Raw genomic sequence first — 23,702 nt, 5'->3', positions numbered from 1 at the left:
CAAGACTTGGCTCGGCTTTGCTGGCTGGCGATACTTCATGCAGCTGGAAACTGTGTTTCCTGGTTGGTGACTCATTGTTGCTGGGAGAATTAAGTGCTGTCCCCATAACTCCACTGGGAGAGGACAGGAGAAGCTTGCAGCTGGTCTCTCCTGGACTCTGCCTGTGCACCTTCATCCTTTGCTGACTCTAATTTGCATCTTTCGCTGTAGTAAAATATAACCACTCAGCAACTTTGCTTCCGGGAGACAGCTCTGCCCACTACAGCCCTACTCACCTGAGCCGGGGACCCTAGGTGCTGGGCCCACAGGTTTCAGTAGATCCAGCCACCCTGTACTGCCCCTCCTGAGGCCACTCTCAGGGCAGTGACCCATTTCTTATGGTGCTTGGACCCTCCCTGCCCCATCCTGCCCTGGCTTCAGACCAGGTCCTCGAGGGAATTCCCTGGTGGTCCAGTGGTTAGGACTCCTCGCTTCCACTGCAGGGGGCATGAGTTCCATCCCTGTGGGGAACTAACATCCCACAAGCTTCGAGGTGCGGCCAAATTAAAAAAAAAAAAAAAAAAGAGCCAACACAGGGAAGAAGGCCCCTTAGCGCCCGCTGGTTATGTGGCTTTATTCACAGACTCAGCACTTGCTGAGGTCAGGAGGAAAGAACATTTGGGACCTGGGCCTGGAGATAAGGGTGGCTGGGAGGCCATGCATGGGTCGGATTGGGGAGCTCACAGCAGAGAACCTGTTGGCTGGGCCAGGCTGGTGTGGGGTGGGGCTGGAGGCAGGCAGCATGCGGGAGGCCTGGCTAGATCTGATGGAACAGATCTATCCAGGTGGCGTCTGTGAGCCAGGGAGGGTGGGACTGAGGGTTTCTCTGGGGCAGGGGGTATAGGTGTGGGGCTGGACAGCAGGCACCCCTGCCCCTCACTCCCAGGGAAATGACATAGTGGGACAGCTGGGACACCTGGCGCCTGGTCCTGATGCTGCCTCGGGACTTGGACGGGGTGACTAACCATGCTGGTCCCCTCTGGTGTCATTGTCCTGCTGATGCTTGGGCATTTGCCTTGGGGGTGACCCACCTAGGGACACTCTGGGGACATGTGTAGGGAGGCTGGATAATCCCAGAGAGTGTGCCTAGGGCCCGGCAGAGTGGGCTGTCCCCGGGGAGGGCAGGGGATGCTCCCTTTGAGCCAAGCTTCTGTCTCAGTGGTTGGTGTCAGTTCCCTGCTGGCAGGGGGTGCCGTCTCCCGCTCAATCCAGGCCAGCCCCTGGGCCAAGGATGACTGCACAGTTAAATCTCCTTTCTCCTGGCCCACACTGCTGGCCCTGGATGGACTTCCTGTCTAAACACAAACAAGGAAGCCAAAGCCCAGACCCTCCTCCTGGGCTTTCTTCCTGGTGAAGGGCCCATTCCCACCCAGCAGGGAACAGAAAAACCAGTTCCCCAGGTGCCCCTCCCTGCCTGGGAACAGCAAAATTTGGAAAGTTGGCAGGGTCTCCCTGGGCTGTGCAGGAAGGTGACCTAGGGGCCCGGGAAGGCTGGTGGGGCCCGAGCAGGGCCCTGGGTCTGAGGTCACAGTGCCTGCCCGCTTTCCACCGGGGCCTGGGGTGGAGGGACGCAGGCGAGGGGCCCTCAGCATTGGCGGGAGGGGGTGCGGTGCACAGAGCCGGGGCGCTTGGGGATCTTGCGCCAGCGACGCTTGTCCCAGCGGCAGAGCAGCAGCAGGCGGAAGGTGTCCCGGAAGGCCTTGTTGCAGAGCGCATAGCACATGGGGTTAATGGTGCTGTTGACGTAGCACAGCCAGTAGCCCAGCTCCCACAGGGTCTCGGGGACACAGTCCTTGCAGAAAGTGGACACCAGCACCATGATGTTGTACGGCGTCCAGGTGAGGATGAAGGCCAGCAGGATGGCGCTCAGGGTCCGAGCCGCCTTCTTCTCCTTGACCAGCGAGAAGGTCTTCCGCTTGGCCAGCTGCCCCTTCCCACGGGGCTTCTGGCCCTTGCCCACTCGCTCACGCCCCTTCCGGGTCGGCCTCTTGACCGTATTCGGGGAGCTCCGGGGCGGCTGCTTGGGGGGGGCCTGCGCCCCGGGGTCCACCATGGGCATCTTGATCACCACCTCAGAGCCGGGCTCCTCACCCTCCGAGGACGTGAGGGACTCCATGGAGCCTTCATCCTCCTCCTCCTCTTTCCAGCTGTAGGCCTGGAGCAGCCGGGGAGCCCGGCAGCAGCGGCAGCAGCGCCCTGGAGGGGTCTCCGGGGAGCCCTCAGCCCCTGGCTGGGACCTCTCTGAGCTGCTGCTGCTGCCGCCCCCCTTCCCCGGCGTCTCGGAGCCCTGTAGGGCCGCCAGCTCCCGGGCCCGGTTCTCTGTCTCCCGGTAGATGCGCCAGTAGAGCGTGCACATGACCGTGACGGGGAGGTAGAAGGCAGCCATGGCTGTGCCAAAGGTGATGATGGGCTGGGAGAGGAACTGGATATAGCATTGCCCGGCCAGCACCGTCCGCTCCCCTACCAGGTACTGCCAGAAGAGGATGGCTGGGGCCCAGAGGACGAAAGAAACCAGCCAGGCCAGGCCGATCATCAGGGCTGCCCGGCGGGGTGTGCGCTTGGCGCGGTAACTCAGGGGCCGGGTCACGGAGAAGTAGCGGTCAAAGCTGATGAGCAGCAGGTTCATGACCGAGGCGTTGCTGGCCACGTAGTCCAGGGCCAGCCAGAGGTCGCAGGCCAGCGTGCCCAGAGCCCAGTGGCCCATGAGCAGGTACGTGGTGTAGAGGTTCATGGAGAAGGTGCCAATGATGAGGTCGGCACAGGCCAGGCTCAGCAGGAAGTAGTTGTTGACCGTCTTGAGCTCCGTGTTGACCTTGAAGGAGATGAGTACCAGCAGGTTGCCAGTCACCGTGGCCAGTGACAGGAGGCCCGTGGTGATCCCAATGAAGGCCACTTGCCAGGGACCCTTTCCCGGTGCCAGGACGGTGATGTTGGGGCTGACGGCGGGTGGGGCTGAGGTATTCATGGTGGCTGGGCAGGGTCGATGGGGGGCAGCCCCTTCCTCTAGTCACAGTACAGGCCTTCCTTGGGGGCGGTCATCACCTGAAAAGAGAGGACACGGGCTTGGGTTGGGCTGCTGGACGTCTCCCAGAGTCCAGAGTGGAAGGTGCCGGGAGCAAAGCCTCTGCCTTCTCAGAGCTGCAGGCCAGACAGTGTCACACCCCCCTTACTGGTGCCCGCACCAGGTCACTTTTAATGCACTTTCCCAGCCTTGAATGGATTTACCAGCAGCACAGGGGGAGGGGGATGGCTTTGGAATCCAGAGATCTGAGTCCTCATTCCCACTCCACCATTCAGACTCCGAGCCTCAATTTTCTCATCGGGAAATCGCTACTAACGCTTGTCTTGATCACGTGGCAGGAGTGGGGAGACTTGCTTTGTATACGGGACTGCCAAATTTTCAAAGCATTTCACTCAATTTTATTAAAGCTCTCATTTACTGAGTAGTTACTACATGCCAGAAACAGTGCTAAGCACTTAACTGAATTACCTAATTTAATTGTTGAACATTTGTAGGAGGAAGGTCTCTTATGGTCCCCATTTCACTGAGGCAACCGTGCCTCCGAGCAGCTCCAAGACCTGGCCGTGGCGACACAGGTGGTGAATGTGATCAGAACCCACTTCCCTTGCTCACTTTCGGAGCACGTTAAGACCCGGTGGGATTCTTCCATCAAATAAGGAGAGATGGGAAGGCAGGGGAGGGCTCCAGAGAAGACAGGGGAAAGAAATGGGAGCAGAGGGGTGCTGCGTGTGTGCGCCTGAGTGTGTGTGCTTGTGCGCAGTTTGGGGCTGGATCGGACCCTCAGTGGGGGCAGCAGGGGACGTTGTGCTGGGCCTGGACACTTGCCGGTGGTTGACAATCCGGAGTAAAAGCAGGCAGCAGGCGCGAGGGCCTCAGCTCCCAGATAAGCGGGGGTCTGGCCCCAGATGAGGTGTGGGAGGACTCCTCTACCTCCCCACTCAGTTCCTGGGCCCCAGCTGAGTGGAGGGCAGCAAGGGGAACCAGAAGATGCCCCAGACTTTTCCTGAAGCTGGAGTGCAGCTCAGGCACTCAGGGTGGGAAGAGAGAAAAGCCACAGCTCTTAGTGACTACTGGCCGGGCAGAGGCCTCCACCGCTCAGCCACGGCCTTGCTGCTGTATGTTTTGACTGCTTCCTTCCTGTTCTGGGCTTCCGGCACCCTTCCGTTTGTTGAAGAGATTGGGGTCTCCTCCTACCTGCAGCTGTGGCTTCAGGGGCTGTATTGTTGGAAAAATTCCAAGGGAGAGACGTTGGGCCCAGCAAGCCCTGATGTTTCTTGGGACCTGGTCTGTGACAGAGAGACTAGAGTCTGTGAGGGGGTCGCTGCATGATGGATGCCTCAGCGGTGTGTGACTTGGGTGTACTGTCAGTGCGTGTGACAGCGACTCTCAGCATGAATTCAGAGTGTGACAGAACAAGCAAGAAAGGCTGTGGCTGTCAGTGCTTGTGTGTCTGGGACAATTTGCATGTGAGGGGGCACAGGTGACATCCCGGTTGAAGGACCCAGACTCTGGAGTCAGACTGTCCACATCTGAATCCAGGCTACACCACGTACTGGGTGTGTGGTCTCCGTTAGCGATGTAACTGTTATGTGCCTCGGTTTCCTCAACTGACAAACGGGGATAATGTTAGTCCCTAGCTAATACATCGAGGAATTATTGCAAGGCTTAAAAAGTCAATAGATGTAAAGTACTTAGAACAGCCCTGGTCCATGGTAAGCACTAAGTTCCCATTGACTCTTAGCACGGGTAGTAGCGAGGGCTCCCTCCTGCCTAGAAGTGTCTGCTTCTTTTTTTTTTTCTTGCGGTACGCGGGCCTCTCACTGTTGTGGCCTCTCCCGTTGCGGAGCACAGGCTCCGGACGTGCAGGCTCAGCGGCCATGGCTCACGGGCCCAGCCGCTCCGCGGCATGTGGGATCTTCCCGGACCGGGGCACGAACCCGCGTCCCCTGCATCGGCCGGCGGACTCTCAACCACTGCGCCACCAGGGAAGCCCAGTGTCTGCTTCTTTGATTAAAATTTTCTAATACTATGGGGAATTCCCTGGCGGTCCAGTGGTTAGGGCTCTGAACTTCCACTGCAGGGGCCATGGGTTCGATCCCCGGTCGGGGAACTAAGATCCCGCATGCCAAGTGGCACAGCCAGAAGAAAAAAAAAATCTAATACTGGGACAACAGCAACTAATAATAATGGTCATTGCTATTATTTAGCGTCCCTGAGGGCCAGTCGCCGCTCAGAGCACTTATGTGCCCTATCTCACTTAACCTTAATGGGGAACCTATGACCTAGGGGTTGTTTTTCTCTCCATCTTACAGATGAAGAAACTGAGGCTGAGAAAAGCATGAGAATATGCACAAGATCACACAGCTAAGGTAGGAACCAGGATTGGAGCCCAAGCAGTATGTTCCAATGAAACTTTATTTATAAAAACTGATGGTCGGCCTGGGGGCCATAGTTTGCCAATTTGAACTAAGAAATATTACATTAAAATATGATTTATCTTGCTTACTGAGTTTTGTTGTATCTTCCTCCCTTAACCAAAGTCAGGCGCTGGGCGGGAGGCTGAGATCAGACTGCGGGTGCTGGGGCTTTTCCCCGTGAGGCCGCTGGTGGGAACCACCCTTGACAAGGTGACTCTGAACAACTCTTGTCCCTTTGATCTTCTGGTCTCAGTGCTGTTTGTGCCCATTGCAGAAATCGAGCAACTGAGGCCCAGAGAAAAAAGGGAAGAAGGCATTGTGTAGCTCAAGGTCTCCCGATTCCTAGACTGGGTGCTGCCTCACCCCCCAACCCCTGGGTGCCCTGGAGCAGCTCTGTAGCCCCCAGTGGCTTCCTGGGCCAAGATGTGCAAAGGCTGGGTCAGAAGAGGAGCTTTAGGGCGTGAGAGGCTGTACCCTCCACAGCCGTAGGGGCCTCCCGTCTGTCTGGGCGCGTTGCGGCCAAGTGTTCTGCCATTGTACATGGCCCTTATGCCACAGCAGGGCTAGGACTAGGGCGGGGGGAGTGAGGCACTTGCCTTGGGTGCAAAATTTAAGGAGATGCCCCAAACTCAGTCAATCAAGAAAATAACATTTTAATGAAATATTTAAAGAATAGAAATCAATGCAAAACATCCATCATGAACACAATTTTAAACCAAGACAGGATCCAACCCCGCACTTGCACAAACACCCCTATCACCCATGCCTCGCACTAATCCTGGCCCTGGTTCTGACAAAACTTGATTTGCAAAAGCAGGCCACCTGTGGGCTGTAGTTTGCTATTTGATTTTTAAAAATATTACGTTACAATATTATTTATCTTGACTAGTGAGGTATTTTTGTGAGCCCCCCACCTTGAAATTTTGCTCCAAGGCGAGTACCTCACTTGCCTCACCCTAATTCCTGCATTGCAGACCACAGCCCTAGGTTTGAATCTCCAAGCTGTCCCTTCCTAGCTGTGTGATCATCGACAACGACTTAACCTTTCCTTCCCTGCAGCCCTGCATCCCTGAGCTGATGGGGATAATAGTATCCAAAGTGCCTGGCACTGAAATGACACTCAGTCAAAGGCCTCTGTTATTATTCCCATCTCCTCATTCCGATCCACTGCTCAGCGAACTCTTACCTGCCCCTTCCCCTCCAGACCCCAGGCACAGCCCCTCTCTGGTCCCCAGACTGCTCATTTGTACAGTGGAGGAGTTGGACCAGGCTGACATCTGGGGAGATTTTACAGGCTCCTGAAACCAAGATCTCAAGATGGCTCGAGAGCATCAAGATCTCCAAATAGCTTGAAAAATAGCCAAGAATACCCTCATCTGTGAAATGGACCACATCCCAGAGGTGAGGCTGCAGAGGCTGAAGGCTCACTTAGCTTATCTCAGCCCGGGACCTGCAGGCTCCAATGCCTGCACTCTTTCCGCTTGGTGGACCCTCTCTGCCCCACCTATGGGCTCCCATCAGGGACAGCTCGGGGAAGGAGAAGGGCAGAAGTTCTGGGGAACTGGACCCTGGTTCTTGCCACCCCCTGGACCTTCTGAGCCCCTGAGATTCAGCCCAAGAACAGGGCTGTCAATGACTCTGCCCCTCCTCCACCATCAGAAGTGGGAGTCCTCCCCCAAACCCCTCTTGGACAGTAATTTGCTCCAGATAAGGTTCCTGCTCTGGTCCTTGCTGTGTGACCTTGGGTGAGTCTCCTTATCTCCTTATTGGGGGCAATCCTCTGCCTCTTCAAGGCTACTGAAGGGTCAGCGAGTTGATGGCTGAGAAGGAACATGGCTTCCGGTGACTGTGGCTGATTCCCCTGCGGGGACGAGCTCTGGGCTGAAAGTCAGGGTGCCAGGGTTCAGCCGCAGCTCCAGAATTTCTACGAAGGAGGGGCTTAGGGTTAGCCGTCTGGTTGAAAGGGGGGCTGGAAGCTGTATTGCATAGCATATTCTGTGAAAACATCCATGGGGTTGGGGGAGTTGGTAAATGAGGATTGCAGGGCCTGCAGGGGAGACTCCTCAAGGAAGTCCTTGCACTGCCTCTGCTTCAAGCCCCATCTCTGCTCTTGTCTTGCTGTGTGACCTTGGGCAAGTGATTGTCCTGACCTGGTCACCCTCCTGTAGGATGAGTGTTTGTATGTGAGGGTGTGTGCATTGCTGAGTGAGAATAAGAAATGATGAGGGTGAGTCTTGGTGAGGATGGGTTGGAACTCATCCTCTGAGGGTGTCTGGGGTACAGGAAGGTGGAAAGGAAGCAGGCGGTGCTTTTCTGCCCAGCGCTGTGGCTTCCTGATGAAAGGTTGTTGGGAGCTCTTAATAATATTATTAATATTATCACAGCAACTAATATTTACAGACTGCTTACTATAACCAGACATGGCTCTAAGCATTACATACATGATTTAATTGACCTGTTACAAACCCTTGGGAAGTAGGTTCTATTATCTTCAATTTGCAAAAGGGGCAGTGAGGCTTTCAGACCTTAAGGGCCTGACAGCTCATCACTGATGCAGCCAGGATTTGGACCCAGGTAGTCTGCCTCCGGGGCTAACCTCTTGGGCCCCTACCCCAAACTGCTGCGGGGATTGGGGGGTGCAGAGCCTCCTTGCCCACTTTGACTAGCTAGATTGGCCAAACCCTAGTTTGAATCAGTCAATAGGGAGGAATCAGCCCTTCCTTTAGAATCTGGCCTCTGTGTGTGTATGTGTGTGACAGTGTCTGTCATCTCTCTAGGGATGTATGATCACAGTGCTATGGGAAGGGGGTGTCCCAGCTGTAGCTCTTTGCTTGGCACACATCAGTTGCTCAGTAAATATCTGTGGAGTGAATCCATGGATGTGTACACGGAATTCTCCTGATTGGCTTCGGGACTTCGGGCACGAGGATGAGCCTGCGGCGGCGGGGGTGAGGGCATGGCAGTTTGAACTGGCTGCAGACTGTGGTCTCTCTGCTCTGTCCAGTTCCTGCATCCCTTCACCTGCCAGGTGCCTGTCCCCTCGGTGAGGCCCTACCTGGCTTGAGAGCAAAATACCCAAGAACATCCTTATCTGTAAAATGGACCAAGGAAACCCTGCCTCACCTGCTGCGGGGAAGTCGAGTGAGGTAACAGGACAGGCACGGGCATGGGATGGCGCCTGTCAGTGTTGGGGAGGAAAACTTCAGCCTGGGCTCAAAGAGTTAAGGGATGAGGTCAGAGCCTCTAGCAGAGCAGGCCAGACTGTTGACCGCCAGCGTCCTGGACCAATCCCCGGGGGCCGGGCATCTGGTTGGTGAGAGGAAGGGGGAGGGGAGAGATTGCCGGGGAGAGGGATTCCTGAACACTAGGGCTTTCTGAGTCTTACTACTGGCCAAGGAGAGCAGAAGGGGAGGCAGAGAATGAGGGGGTGCTGGGGAAGAGATTCAGGAGTGGGGAGTGAAGCCATCTTGTGATTCTGGACGTGGAAGTCGGCAGAACCCTGGCTGGAGAGAATGGACGATATTGGGGAGAAGGAGGTACGAGGTGAGGGATGTGGGGCTGGGCACCTGGGACCTCACAAGTGCATCGAGGGCGCTCCTCTGGCCAGGCCTACTGACCTGTCCCTTCTGCTGGGGCCTTAACCCAGAAGCCAGCCTGTCAGAGGTGGCTCTCTCCCCCGGGCTTAATTTTTCTCTGAAGGTAGCACCATTAAAAGTACATAAAACTTCCACCTCTGATGTCTGGCCTTGGAAAGGAAGGGGTGAACTGATACAATTTATCACCTTTTCAGGCTCAACAGTCACCACTGGGAGTGCCAACTAGCCCTGTGGAGGGCAGCAGCCATCAGTTAAATTTTCATAAACGCACGGCTGAACCGGAAGAGGAGCGTCAGCCTTAGAATCAGTGCCACATACTCTCCCTGTTGGTGGACCTTAACCAGTTGCCCAACTTCAGCCGGACCATGTCAGAGCCTGGCAGTTAGCAGGCTGGGCCCTAGACCTCACTCTGCCAGGTGGCATCAGAAGTGCCCTGCCCCTCGTTCTACACTCCGCATGCCCCCTGCTCTTCACTCCTTGCGCTCCCCTCCCCGCTCCCCTCCCCATTTCCTTTCTTGTCTCTCCCTCCCTCCCTCCCTCCTCCATCTTTCTAGGCATCACCATGGCATCACAGCAGAACGGAAACCTAGGGAGATATTCACCCACCTCTCCCCCGCCCGCCCAGAAGCCCAAGCTCCCGTTCACAGAGCTCGCTGCTTCCCCCACCCTGTCATCCTGATCAGGGAGGTAGGAGTTCAGCGCTGTGCTGAGGGTGAGAAGTATGGGGTCCAAGCCCCAGCTGCACCCCTAAATATCCCTTCTGTGACCATGAGCACATCCCTTCCCCTTCCTCAGTCTCAGTCTCTCCATCTGTACAATGGGGAGGCTCCTTTTAAGTCTGATGTGACCTCTACCTACTCCCTTCTTGACACTCTGACTCCTCTTTGCACTTGGGAATCTAGTTCTCAGACCTCCAGGCCCCAGCCGAAGAGCCAAGAGTCACACCTTCTGCAGCCCCATTTCGTCATTTCCTCCCCTGCCTTCCGGAATGCAGTGGCGATCATGGCTTGCCTGGTGGCTGAGGTCAAGGGGCAGAGAACTAACTCGTACCTGACAGCTCAGTGAGCAGCTGATTTCTCAGGGGCAGGAGACTGTCTGGCTGCTTCCGGCCAGTTGGGCAGGAGGCCCTGGGTCAGTCCGCAGGTATGTTTTGTGGGAAGCAGTGAGCCCCTGTCCACTGGCACTGATAACCCCCAGGCAGCATTTGTCTGAGTGACCCAATGAACGCCGCCCGACCCCTCCCCAGCTGCCAGCTCAGGAGCTGGCACTCTGCAAGAATCAGAGCTCCTGGCCTCCAGCCCATCCCCACATTGTGCTCTGGGGGTCCTAGGATGGGTACCTGGCATGGGTGCCCATTAGTAACTATGCATCACCTGGACTTAGGGTTGAGACCTGCCCTGCGGGAGCCCAAGGTGCTATGGACATAGGGAGGGCCCTCTGGGTGGCTGCACACACCGGGACCGTGTTCCCTGGCTGGCACGGCCATCCATGTGCCCATATGCCCCAAGAGCCCGAGAGCTCTTGACATGGTCTCCTGCTGGCTTCTGGCCCGGCACCCACCTTGGTATCCTGCTTGTCCATCGGGCCAGCAGCCTGGTTCAGTCCATCTTGGAGGGGTTGAAGGTGGATGGGGGTGGTGGGATTCAGGGTTCCCTGAGGGAGGAGAGGAGGAGGTTCTGGGACTGGCACCCCAGTTTGGGGGGGGTCAACTTCCCACAGGATCCTGGTGGCAAGGGCTACCCCCTGGCCCCCTGCCCTCCCCACTCTGTCCCTGGGATTTGGGGACTCTGCCTGCTATGTGGCAACCTAATCCCTTCTGGGCTCCAGGTCCAGTTTCCTAAGGGGGGTTCCATCTCCTTTCCCAGCTGAATCCCAGAAAAACATTAGGCGTATCCACTCGAAGCCAGGAGATGGGGCACTTGGAGCAGCCAGTGTCCAAAGCTACAGAGCCCCCTTGGCCTCTAGAGCCCTCCCTGGCCCCCTCGTCTGTCTGGGGTCCATCCCCATTTCCTTCTGGTTCTGGTCCCTGCGTTGCTCAAGGACCCTGCTTCTCCTGCCCCCACCTCGGTGGAGCCCCTCCCAAATGTACTCACCATGGGGCTGGAGAGAGGTCTGAAGGTTCCTCAGTTCCACTGCCTCTCCGGGGGCCGACGGTGTCTCCAGGGACCCAAACACCTGGCTCCTGGGGGGAGCTGTGCCCTGTGCTGGCAGCCGGAGAAGCACAGCTAGTGATTGGCATGTCCCACCCCCTGGCACGCCAGCCTGGGGGGGGGGAGGGAGGAAGAGAAAGAGAGGGAGGGAGAAAAGAGAGGAAAGGAAGGGAGGGGGAGCTGGAGGGAAGCCTCAGGCAGCGTCTGGGGTTGGACTGGGTCCTGGAGCGTGGCCCCCTTCTCCACTAGGGCACCAAATTCGAGTCCTGAGAGGGAGGGTGTAGGGCATGAGGAAGATGAGCCCAGGAAGGCTAAAAGTCCAGAACGGGAGAGAAGGCAGATACAGGGAGACAAACACCCACACCCAATGCACACAGACTCGGCGGCACACACACACACACACACACACACACGTACACCCTCACAAAGGCATACTGTTTCCTGGGCTCCTTCCCCCACCCAACCTTAGAGACCCCAACCCGCGTGCACCATGCCCCACCATACACACCCCGGCATTCGCATGCCTGTTTCCCTCCACATACGCCCTGCCCCCTGCACATGCCCACGCGCCCGCCCGCCCAGCCCCACACCCTGCTCTTCCTCCCTACTGCGAAGGAGCTAGATTCCTTCTGTTTGGAAATGACACATTGGGCCTCACGTGAGAGGCTCCAACTTGGAACAGACCCAGAGGGCTGGCTCACCCGCCCGGGGCCGAACGGATGAGCCCGCATGCTGGGCGGTGCGCTGTTTTCTGTCCCTGCCACACAGCTGGGTGTGAGGGCACACGGGTGTCTGGTTTGCGGGGATGAGTGGGGGGCCGTATGCCTGCTCCACGCGTTGCTGAGTGCCCCGCACATGTGTGTCCCTGAGTCGCATGTCATCACGCAGCCGGTGTTAATGCAGGTGTCGCCCTGTGGGTCTGGAGCCGGGACGTGTGTGTGTCTGTATTCGGTGTGTGTCTGAGTGTTGCCCAACTGTGGGACTTGCTAATTCTGACAAGGGAGGCAGCCTCTACCACCCTGCCTGTTCCACCCCCAGCTTCCACTTGGAAGACAGACAGGCAGACAGACAGCTCTCCTCCCAGCTTGTCAAACTCCGTCTCCCCTGACTCCCACTCGGGGCTCACAGGTGTGCACCTGGGAAGTGATGAGCCTGCCCTTCCTCTCCACATCCCTTAGCCCAACTGCTTGGCCAGCACCCCTCTCCCCCAGCCGATTTGGATTTCTGTGTTGAGTTTCCTCAGAGATAGAACCCCTGCGGGCCTTTAGCTATAGAGACCTGGGTCCTGCCCCACCCTCACCTGGCCCTTGAGACCTCCTGGGGAGCTGACCGTGGAGCAGACAAGGGGAGGCTGCTGCTGGGCTGCTGGGCCTTTGCTTCACTGGGCCATGCTGAAGCCCTGGGATGGAAGGTGGGAAGGACCAGGGTCAACTGTCATCCCCACGATGTAGATGAGAAAACCGAAGAGCAGAGGCGTGTTTAAAACGTGGTTGGCAAGTGTCTGCACTCAGGTCCCGGGCTCTGAGCCCACGGCTCTGGAGTGGGTCAGGCGGTTGGGACCTGCCCCACCGCTTGCCCCCTGCCCTTTCCCCCACCCAGCACCCCCTCTCAATCCTGATGCCTGAGGGTAACCTGGGGCTTCCTCAGTCTGGAGCCCAGCTGCCAAGGGAGGCCGGTGGAGCAGAAACTGGAGTCCCTGTGGCGTGGCCAGCAGCCATCATGCCAGTGGTGGGCACACGTGGCAGGTACATGTGGGGGCATCTCTGCTTCTCGAAGCCAGCTGAGGCAAGAGCAAGCGCCCAGTACCCCTCCCTTCTGAAGTCCAGGAGATGCTGCCGCTTGGAGAGGAATCTGAGCAACCCCCTCCCACCCCGGAGTCAGCTGGCGGGTCAGGGGCGGGTCAGAGCTCCACCAGTCGCTGCCCGTGGCCGCGGACTCCCGCTGCCCCTGCTGGGTTGTGCTCGGTTTGCGGCGGCGGCTTGTGCGCGCGGTGGGGCTGCGTGTACTTGTGCGCGTACACGTGGCTGAGTGTGTGGGTGTTAGGCCTCCACGCTCAACATCCATTTCCGAGTCTGAATCAGGCTCTCTCCTTGCCCCCTCCCCCCAGTCTCCTTGGTCTCCCTTCTCTTCTCCCACCGCCTCTGCACACGTCCCTTTAGAAATAAAAACACTTATTTTGTAGGCGGGAGAGGAGGGTGTCCAGCTTTCCCTTGCCTCCTCCTGAGCACCCCTCTTGTCCCAAGAGGTTTTTGCGCCTTAAGTCCGTGCAGCCGCGGAGGCAGGGGGTTGATGCCCCCCGCCCCAACCCCGATTGTATGGCTGTTCTAGGCCCAGGCTTGGCTAGGTCCCCTTACCAGATGGGGAAACTGAGGCAGGAAGGGAGAAGGGAGGTAGGGCCGGGAGAAGCTCTCCCACCCGGCTCTCTCACCGCCCCCGCACCCGCGCCAGATTTAGCCGCAGGGAGGCTGGGAACATTGTCTTTATTTTAAGCCACCGAGTGCTGCACGAACGCGGCTGCTCCCGACAAAGGGCTCGGCTAAGCAGCGGCAGGCGGCGCACGTGGGGGTCCAGCCGCGCCCCCGCGCGCCCCCCAGCCGCCCTCGCGCGGCCCGGCCTGACCCCAGCCAGTTCTCTTTTCTCTCCGGCCGCGTGAGACTCCGGTTGGTACAGGACCCCTGGGCATCGGCTCCTGTCGGCTGCTGTTTTTGGTCGCTGGGCGGAGGGGTCACTCCTCCAGGCCACCGAGGGAACACGGGGTCGCCCCGCGTGGCTGGACCCCTCTCTCAGCTTCCTCACGTGGGCGAAGAGAGAAGCTGCCTTGGGTGCGAATCCAGGTTTGCCTCTTCCCAGTGGAACCTCGCAGAGCAAGTTGGTGCCCCTCTCTACGACTGTTTTATCAGTGACGGCGCTTAGAACTACTTTCCTGACAGCGCTGTTTGATCATCAGTTTCAGGTTAAACTCGGCACTGGCGTTTGCTACAAGTGAAAACCATTATCATCGTTATTTATAACTCGTATTGAGCACTTACTACGTGCCAGGCGCTGCTAAGGGCTCTTAATTCATTAACTAGTTTGTTTCTCACAACAGCTCTCTGAGGGAGGTTCTATTATTATTCCCATTTTACAGATGAGTAGATGTATAAGCGGCGCGCATCCCCCGGGGGTTTCGTGTGGGGTGCGGTCAGTGTGCCTGGGGTCATCCTGGGACTGGGGTCGGGGTGGGAGCGTGGAGGCTGCAGTTTCAGGGATGCCAGAAACCTGTGACAGCATTTTTAAAAGGTCGGGGATCCCGTCTGAATGCCGCGCGGGGGTGGGGAAAGGAAGTGAGCGCGCTCATGCTGCGCGCTCGCAGCCCCTCAGTTTAACCCTCACCCTCGGCTTGAACTCACCTTAGGACCTCAAACCCAGATAAACTTGCCGCTTCTCAGAGCTGCTTCCTCTGTTCTGGGAGAAGGAGGCGGCAGTGGGCTGTCCTCTTGGCCCCCACCAGACCTAGGAAGCTGAGCTGGTTGGTCCTCAGTGCCCTCTGGAACGGGCCTGGGTCGGTGGTCTCGCCCGCGGTGGGAAGTGACCTCCATTCCGACCCCAGGAGGGAGGCAGCCCGTTGTCCTCAGGGCACCCTTCCTTGATCCGTCCCCGTCCCGCCCCCCACCTCCCAGCCCCCATTGCTTTAGGCCCCCAGTCTCGTTAACCCCTCGGTCTCACCTTCCCGACGGCGGGGATTCCGGGAGGGACTAATTCCCAGATTTAAAAGGAGAAACTAAAATCCAGGGCGGGGCTGCGGATAGAGCAGGCCTAGAAAGGGACCCCCACAGTCCCTGCTGCCCGAAGGCCGGGGCGAAAGTGGCCACAACAAAGGCATCATCTTGGACAGGAAATCGGGGTTTTCCGAGTCTAGTTCCGAAGTTAAGCCTCTTAGAAACAATCTCCCCTTCACCTACCGGGCGCTTCACCTCCCCGCCTGGCTCTGTGCTGGGAGCCTCGGGGCACGTGGAGAGCCCTCAAGAGCCCCGCTCCACCAGCCCCGAAGCCTCGAGGTCAGCTTCCGAAGAAAGGATGGGTTCGGGCGGCCCGGAGAGGGGCTCGTCGCGCCGCCTGAACCAGCGAGGCGCTGCCTAGTCCTTGTGGCGGGTGGGGCTGAGTTAACAGGACGCCCGGGGTCGGACGGTGGTGGTGATCGCTGAGAACGGAGGCAAATCATCCTGGACGAATCTCTGGATCCCGGCCGGACTGGGCCGCGGGGCGGAACTGTGTTCCCACAGGGCGCCGGTTAGCATTCTTTGTCCTGCCTATGAGGACAGGACCTCGGAGTCCAGGTCACTTGCTGCCGCCTAGGAGTTGGACGCACTGTGGACGTGCGGCCCGGATGGAGGAAAGGCGCACTTTTCCTCGCACTGTGGAGGCCCGTGCCTCTCGCTCAAATCTCTATGGCCAAAAACAGCTCGAAAAATCTGACTAACAGAGTCGACTTTGCTACGCTTGGTCAGTGGACATTGGGCACCCATGTCTCCCGCCACATGGTATAGGGGCCCCGGCCCAGCACTAGGACGACATGAGGCTGCTGGAGAGAAATCGTATGGAGCTTTGGGCGGAAACTTCAGGCGGGATCCCGGCCCTGAGGTCCGGATGCCCAAGGCTTCTCCCAAACTCTCTGTAACTGAGTCCGCGCGCCCAGGGAGTGACCGGGGGAGGCAGACCGATTTCGGGGTCCCCTGCCGCCGACACAGCTAAATTTGCTTCTTCTCCTGGTAACACCCCTCCCTCCGACTCCCGTGGGCGTGTACGCTTTGTCTTCGAGTTCCCCACCGAGGCGGAGACCGAAGCTCGAAGCCCACGAAGGCGAGGAGTGGGACGGAGCCAGGCGAGTGGAGCCTACGCCGGCTCACTCTCCCACCAACCTCTCGGCGACAGCCTAGCCCCCGCGCGGGCGCAGCACGTCCGTCGGTGGGCAGGGGGCTGCCTCTCACCCTTCCCGCCTGCCGCATCGCGGACCACCCAGGCTCAGCTCGGGGTCCTCCCCTCCTCAGTGCCGGCTGCCCGGGACGCTCCAGCGGTACCCACCGCGCTCCGCACCTCCCGCAGCGCCCCCTAGCGGCCCGCCCAGCTCTGTGCCCGGGAACGGGGCAGCGAGAGGCCGGGGTGCCAGGGGCTGGCGTGTGCCTGGTGCCCAGCGCCCATTTTCCTTCGCAGGGAGAGAAATGATAGTACACATTCATCCTTCATGGCCTACAGTGCGGGCCTTTCTTTGGCAGGGGTGGGTAAAGGATGGTGCAGATCCAGCTCTAGGAAGAAACAAGAGCTGGCTGCCCTTCCTTGCAGCGTTTGCTACTGGCTATCGCATTCGTAAATGCTTTCATGAACTTTCTCATTTAATCCTCCTAACAACTCCGTGCTATAGGCGCAGTTACGATCTCCATTCGACAGAAAACTGAGGCCCAGAGCGGTTAGGTTAACTCATTCTGCCCTCCTGACTCCTCCAGCGTTTGCAGGTTTTGCAGTCTAACTAGATAAGAACTCTTTAGGCCATTTATAAGGTGGAGGAGGATTGCCGGAATTTGCTAAGCCGGTGTCTCTCCCAGTCATTCATTCTGTTGTCCCACTTACTTAACAAACACATTGCCCCAACTGTGTGTGGGCACCGTTCTCAGTGTTGTACCTGTTTTCACTAATTTAATTTTCATAGCAACCCGAGGAAGTAGGTAGAATTATTATCCCCATTTTATAGATGAGGAAACTGAGGCACTGAGAGTTTCTGTAATCTGTCAAGGTCAAATGGCTACTAAGTCCCAGAGCTAGGCAGTTGATTCCCGATCATTGCTTTTGCCCCTATCCTAAAGATCCCCCAAATGTCAATGTCAGTGTACCCACATCTCTCCTTTCCTCCTCACCCATATCCCTGGACTGTGGGGCAACCAGGCTTTCTGCCAGGGTCTAACACGACCCTGGTTCCGTGGCCCCCCTTCCCCGCCCCCTTGGCGCCTCCTGCCAGCCCCAGCACCAAAGGAGGCCTGACCAAGGAAGGGATTGATGAGTTTGAGTGGACCTCAGAGGCCGCCTGTTTACTCCACCGGCCGGCACACGCTGTGATTAACGGTGCGCAATCGAGTTAGGGCCCGTTGCTCCAGGGCTGAGGCCAGGGTGGGGGAGGGGCCTGCTGGCTGGAGCTGCCTTTCCCTCGGGCACATTGGTGGTTTGCTTGAAGCTGGAGTCCCCTGGGGAGGTGGAGAAGGGGATGTGCCCAGCCAGCAGGGGTAGGGAGCACACAGCCCTCAGTGGTGGGGGACCAAACTTCCCCACCCTTCTTGCCCTTCTTCCCCTTCCCACAGAGGACCAGAGACTCAGAAAGGGAGGGACTGGGTGCATATCAGAGGAAGGAAACACTTGTCTGAAGGGAGACCTCCCAACAGAAAATGGCGGCAGTGCAGGGAGCGGGGTAGGAAGCCGGGCTGGGTCTGGGTTTTGGATGGTGGGAAGCAGCCTTGCTTGGGCCTCAAGCTGCCTCACTTCTGGGGTGAGTATTTATCTCTGTGTTTTTCTCCCAGGGATGTGAACCTCTTCCTTGAGCACACGCTCAGCCTGCTCTAGCTTTCCTGCCGCCAACAGCCAGTGGGCTGACTCTGCAAACCACCTGGGCTGGAGGGAAGACAGGAATAAAAGCCCACTCCAGTTCAGCCCACCTCCTGGGGATCTTTTGCTCCCTTGCCCTACGTTCCAGGGATAGGCCTCCAGAGCTGTCAACCAGTAGTTCCTGTTTAAAAGCCACACAGCACAGCCTATAACATATCCTACTTCCTCCAGATTGATAATGCAGCCCCATCCTGAGGGAACAGTCTGGAATCTATGCCCAGCACTTTGTTCAACACTGGGGAGGGAACAGGAGAAACCAGGACCCAGTAGCCGTGGGGTTGGTGAATGAGCTGAGGAGATAAAATGATCCTGAGAAAGGCACCAGGACAGACCAGAGTCCATGAACTTCCTAAGAATAGGAAAAAAGGTGAAGAAAGGTCGAGGGATGGTCAGTGGGAGCTGGCTGTAGTGGGATGAGTGTAGGCCTGGCTGGGGAGGATGATCTGGTTCCAGAGTTGTCAGGGCACCAGCCTGAGTCAAGTTGGGGGCCCAGTCCGGACCTTGTGGGAGAGAAATAGTCATGGCCCCTCTCCCAGCCTCAGTCTACCCATCCATAAATGGAACTGAGGGCAAAGGCAAAAAGGGACTAGATGCACTAGATGGTCCCAGAGGACCTTCCCAGCTCTGATGTTCTTTGAAAATGGGACACCTGGGGTTTTACTCAGCTCTGCCTCTCCTGGTCATGAAACCCTGGGCACATTACTCTCCTCCTCTGAGCTTTGGTTTCCTGGAAGTAAAATGGGAGGCTAGTCTACTGTTCCTCAAAGTCTATGTTGCAGGACATTAGTAGGTGTAAGTTATAAGAAAAAAGACTTCCATGATAAAATAGAAAATTCATTAGGCTTTCTTTACTGTAGGAACCTATCAGAACCTTTAAATGGCAAATGTACACTAAAAATCTTGGAGAGGCAGAGAGAACATGCAGTTTTCCAAACTGACTTCACCACAGAACCATTTTTCTGTAGAACATATTTTAGGACTGGCATCTGAGGAACATACTTGACTCACTCTGGACTAGCTTATCTAGAAACCCTCCAGGTCCAGTATGTGATCATTTTAGGCATTCCCTTCATCTTTCAGTCCCCTGGACTCCTGCCCCTTTGAGGACTTGTCTCCTTGCCCCAGTCTTTCCTGGACACTTCCATCTCTGGGCCCTTGCTCTGCTCACCTTAGTGTGCCCTTTGTGCGTGGCCTTCTGTGACTTTCCCTGGCTCAGCCCTGGAGAGCTCAAACTCCATCCAGCTGCCCCTTCTCTCATCTTTTCTGGTCCCCAGAGGCCTGAGGGGTGCTGTCTGGGCCCTCCTGGCAGGATTCAATGTGATGGCTTCCCATAGCCCCAAGTTGTGTTTCCCTGGTTCCCAATCCCATGCCCCAGCCTCAAGTTTCCCACACCCAGCCTCCAGCCTCTAGTCCTCAGTCAAGAGACCTTATTCCCCAGCCCCCTATGAGGCCTCTGGCCCCAAGTCTCCTGGTTCCCAGCCCCAGACTCCTGCACCTTGAACCTCAGCTCCCGGCCCTAGTCCCACTTCCCACCCATGGCTCCCAGCCTTCCTCTCTAAAGCCGTGTCTGAGATTTTGGGTTCTAGGCAGTTGAAGTTGAGGCAGCACTTCCTCTCTCCCTAGCTGCATCTCTTGAGTCTTTGGGCCCGAGCCAGGGTCAAAGGAGAGCCAGGGCCCAGAGGAGAGGCAGGATGGGAGGTGAACCCCACAGGTATTTAAAGTAATTACCCTCCTCGCCCCATCATAAGCCTGGTTCAAGATGAGGGAACACCTTGGAGGCAAAAATATAGATTATGAACTAGAACATTCTAGTGAGGCAAGTGGCAAGGGGTGGGGGGATGGTGGGAAGGTCAGTGCAGAGCGATGAGGGTGGCAAGCGTAACTCAGCAGGTGGCCCTGGGATGGGACTGGGGATAAGGACCAGTCACAGGTGTAAAGGTCCATTTTCCAGATGTGGGAGCTGATGCTCTGTGACTTGTGGTAGGCTATGTAACCATTCAGTGGCTAGTGACTAACCCCAAATTGTCTCCTTGTATTGAGATCTCAATTTGCGCTTTCCAAAGTGCTTTCTCTTCATCACTTCCTCCTTCTAGAAATATTTTCTGTACAGAGCCTCTGAGGACCGCCCCCCCCACATTTTTTCTCCTGCTACGTCCCTGGCTGTTGTTCCTCAAACTCCTTTGCTGACTTTCCTCATCCTCCCACTGCCTAAACTTTGGAGTATCTGGGCTCAGTCCTTGGACCTTCACACCCACTTCACAGGTGACTTATGCCACCCACACATTGATAGCTTACACATTCATGTCTCCAGCCCAGCCCCTCCTCTGAACTCCAGACTCGTATATCCAATATTTCCTCATCTGTAAAATGGGGATAATAATAGCTCAACATCACAGGGTTGTTATGAGGATTAAATGAGTTAAGACATGTAAAGCATTGGAAGCGTGCCTGCCTCCGATTAGTACTACGGCTGGAGCTATGATTATTGTTATCGCTGTCATTATTGCTGCCTGCCAGCTCCACTTGGATATCTAGAATCATCTCAGACATGACTCATCCCTAACCCAAAACTGCTCTATCTTCAGCCTTGCTTATCTCAGTAGATGGCAACCCTCTCCTTCCAGTAGCTCAGGCCTCAAACCTTGCAGTCATTCTTGACTTTACTCTTTCTCTCACATCCTGAATCTAATTCATTAGAAAATCCTGTTGTCTCTTCCTTAAATATATCCAGGGTGCAGCCACTGTGGTCTCGGCCAGGGTCATCTCTCACCTGGATAACTGCCTCCACACTGGTCTTCCTGCTTCTATCCTGACTCATTGTACAGTCTGTCCTCAACGTAGCATTCAGAAGGTTCCCTTTGACATATAAGTCAAATCATATCCCTCCACCATTTGAGATGCTCTATCAACTTATCTTTTTCAGAGTAAAGCTCCAGGCCTTATAAGTACTTGCAAGGCCCCTGTGTGATCAGCTTCTTCTCCCTCCTTGATCTAATTTCCTTCTACTGCTTCCTTGCTACTCTGCTCCAACCATGTGGGACTTGTTATTCCCAGAACATGCCAAGCACTTTCCTTACTAGATGACTTTGCACTACTGTTACCTTTGCCCGTTAATAGTAAACAAACCATCAAGTTTCTGCAAGATAAAGATGATAATGAGATCATACAAAGGGCTAGGGCTTGGGGCAGTAGGCACAGAGAGAGGAACCCAGAGACCTTGGCAGGGGCCAGATCATGAATGTCCCTGAATGCCTCCTGAGCAGTGGGCAGCCAAGGAAGGTGGTGTGTGCAGGGCAGGGCTGGACTCCCCTCAGGTGCAAAATCTCAGGGGTGCCAAAAAGCTCAGTAATCAAAATATGTAATATTTTAACGTAATATTTAAAAGAATCAAAATTAATGCAAAAAAAATCTACGATGAACAAAATGTCAAACTTGAAAAAAAATTTATTTATTTAGTTTTGGCTGCATCGGGTCTTTGTTGCTGCGCACAGGCTTTCTCTAGTTGCGGCGAGCGGGGGCTACTCTTTGTTGCGGTGCGCAGGCTTCTCATTACGGTGGCTTCTCTTGTTGCAGAGTCTGGGCGCTAGGCACACGGGCTTCAGTAGTTGTGGCACGCAGTCTCAGTAGTTGTGGCTCACGGGCTCTAGAGTGCAGGCTCAGTAGTTGTGGTGCACGGGCTTAGTTGCTCCACAGCATGTGGGATCTTCCTGGACCAGGGCTCGAACCCATGTCCCCTGCATTGGCAGGCAGATTCTTAACCACTGTGCCACCGGGGAAGTCCCAAAATGTCAAACTTTGAAGGGAAGACAGGGGCAGGGTGAGGCAGGAGAGGTGAGTCCAAGTGCCTTTCATCCTAGTCCCAGCCCTGGACTCAAAATCCTTCTGGGAGGATGAACTGGACATGGATATCACTGGGAAGGCCCAGGGAGAAAAAGAGGTGCAGAGACCCGGCCCAGGGACTGGACAGGACTTTCCTGGCTTGTAAAATGCGGGTAGCAGGTCTTGTCCCGCAGGAACCCCGGAGGATTAGTGAGATAATGGAGAGAAACCCTGCATTGGTGGTGGTGCAGGTTGGGTTGGGAGGCAGGTAAAGGCCAGAGAGGGGTGGGGCATGGCACAGGGGCAGGGCTGCGTGGGGGAAGGGGCACTCACCTGGCTCACTCAGGTGAGGACGGTCCCGAACGAGTCATCCGGCCAGGAAGGGAAGAGTGCAGCAGGTGAAGGAGCTGAGAGGTGGGACCAGGTGATGAGGCCTCGAGCTCGAGCTCGAACCTGGGGCCAGGTCTCAGGGGCAGCGCCAAGGCCGAGAGGCGGGGCCAGGGTCGGAGACGCAGCTGAGGTTGGTAGGATGAGGGGGTGGGGCCAGAAGCCGGGGTCGGCGCAGGGCCAAGGCTAAGCGTCCGCAGAATCAGAGACCAGGACCAGTGGGATTCCGGCGGGTACCTGCGGTTTCGATGCGCGGTTGCACATTTGCGCCAGCAGCTTCAGAGCCAGGTACAGGTCGCACGGGCCCTCCTCCGCCCCTCCCTGGGGCTGGGGCAATAGGTGCCTGTCCGTGGATGCGGCAGGAGGCAGGCTTCCTGGGCCAGTGTAGAATCCCATTAGCTCAGGAAGGAGCCAGAGCAGGCCTTGGGTAGGCAGCTGAGCGTGGATGAACTGCTAGCTTTCCGGGCTGGGCAGCCACAGCTTGCGTCCACCCGCTCCTGCCTCTCTGCAGCCGCTGCCAGAGCCCCTTATCGCCTCCACCCCCAGCCCAGAACGGGTACAAGGACCAGGAATCCTGGGTTCTCTTCTGGACTGCAGATCATGCCATCCTCCATGCCTCTTTCACGTGGTCTTCCCAGTGCCATCAGTACCGGTTCCTGCCATCCCGGGAGAGGCAGGCAGAGGCTGAGGAGGAAGGGCCTGAGGGATGGAGGGATGAGACCAGATCTCAGTGACTCCTCTTGCTGTGTTTTGCCTTCTTGGGCCTCATCAGTGCCAACCCAAGGCTCACTGGAGGCGGAAGAGAAGAGGAGGAGAAGCGCCTGGAGTCCAGCAGGAAAGCTTGGATGAGTTGGGAGGCTGAACTTCCTGGACAACAGCCCAGGTGTAAGAGGCACACTGCTCCAGCAGCCAGGATCCGGCCTGGAGGGCTGAGACCAGCCTGCTTCAGCATTCTTCTCCCCTTTCTTCTTTTCTCCTCTGTTTCCAGATGTTAGCATCCGCCTCAGGGAGGGGGAAGAGTTTCACAGCCTCCTGATTGGCTGCGTTCATTTTAGTCCCTTCTCTGCTTCCAGGAAAGACTGAATAGGGAGGTGGGGGAAGCAAGATGCATAAAGGTTTTCAGTGTAACTGAAAGAAAGCCGTGAAGGGAGCAGAGAAAACTGGCGAGAAACGTGGGAGCGCGGTGTGTGTGTGTGTGTGTGTGTGTGTGTGTGTGTACACACACACGATTTCTGCTGTCAAGTCAACCGAGTCCAAGTGGGGGCTCCGTTGTTTCTTAGCTGTGTCTCACGACCTTCCTCAGCCTAAGGATAATACTACTACTTACCTTGTAGCTTATCAAGCATTTTGGCACATATAATGACATTATAGTGTCATATAGGATAGTTTTCCTGCCCTAAAAATCCCCCGTGTCCCTCCTATTCATCCTTCTTCCCTCCCTCTGAGCCTTGAGCAATCACTGATGTTTTTACTGTCTTCATAGATTTCACTTTTTTTTTTTTTTTTTTTTTTTTTTTTGCTGTGCGCGGGCCTCTCACTGTTGCGGCCTCTCCCGTTGCGGAGCACAGGCTCCGGACGCGCAGGCTCAGCGGCCATGGCTCACGTGCCCAGCCGCTCCGCGGCATGTGGGATCTTCCCGGACCTG

General features: G+C 56.6%; 1 protein-coding gene across 1 annotated transcript; it reads right to left on the bottom strand.

Moving 5' to 3' along the window:
- Positions 1-600: 600 nt before the first annotated feature.
- On the bottom strand, positions 601-4,870 carry CHRM1 (cholinergic receptor muscarinic 1). Its single transcript, XM_089914648.1, has one exon. The coding sequence runs from the start codon at positions 3,002-3,004 to the stop codon at positions 1,625-1,627; it is 1,380 nt and encodes a 459-aa protein (XP_089770774.1). The 5' UTR covers positions 3,005-4,870; the 3' UTR covers positions 601-1,624.
- Between the last annotated feature and the right edge of the window lie 18,832 nt (positions 4,871-23,702).

Source organism: Delphinapterus leucas, chromosome 7, assembly GCF_059928025.1.
Source record: "Delphinapterus leucas isolate spDelLeu-1000000601 "Yukka" chromosome 7, BTC_Dleu_Yukka2, whole genome shotgun sequence".
NCBI lineage: Eukaryota > Metazoa > Chordata > Mammalia > Artiodactyla > Monodontidae > Delphinapterus > Delphinapterus leucas.
The sequence above is the reverse complement of the archived record's forward strand: the minus strand, read 5'-3'. Positions and strand labels throughout refer to the sequence as shown.

Bases quoted from the DNA above. Each gene is read 5' to 3' on its own strand.
- CHRM1 (XM_089914648.1), bottom strand. From the start codon at position 3,004: ATGAATACCTCAGCCCCACCCGCCGTCAGCCCCAACATCACCGTCCTG.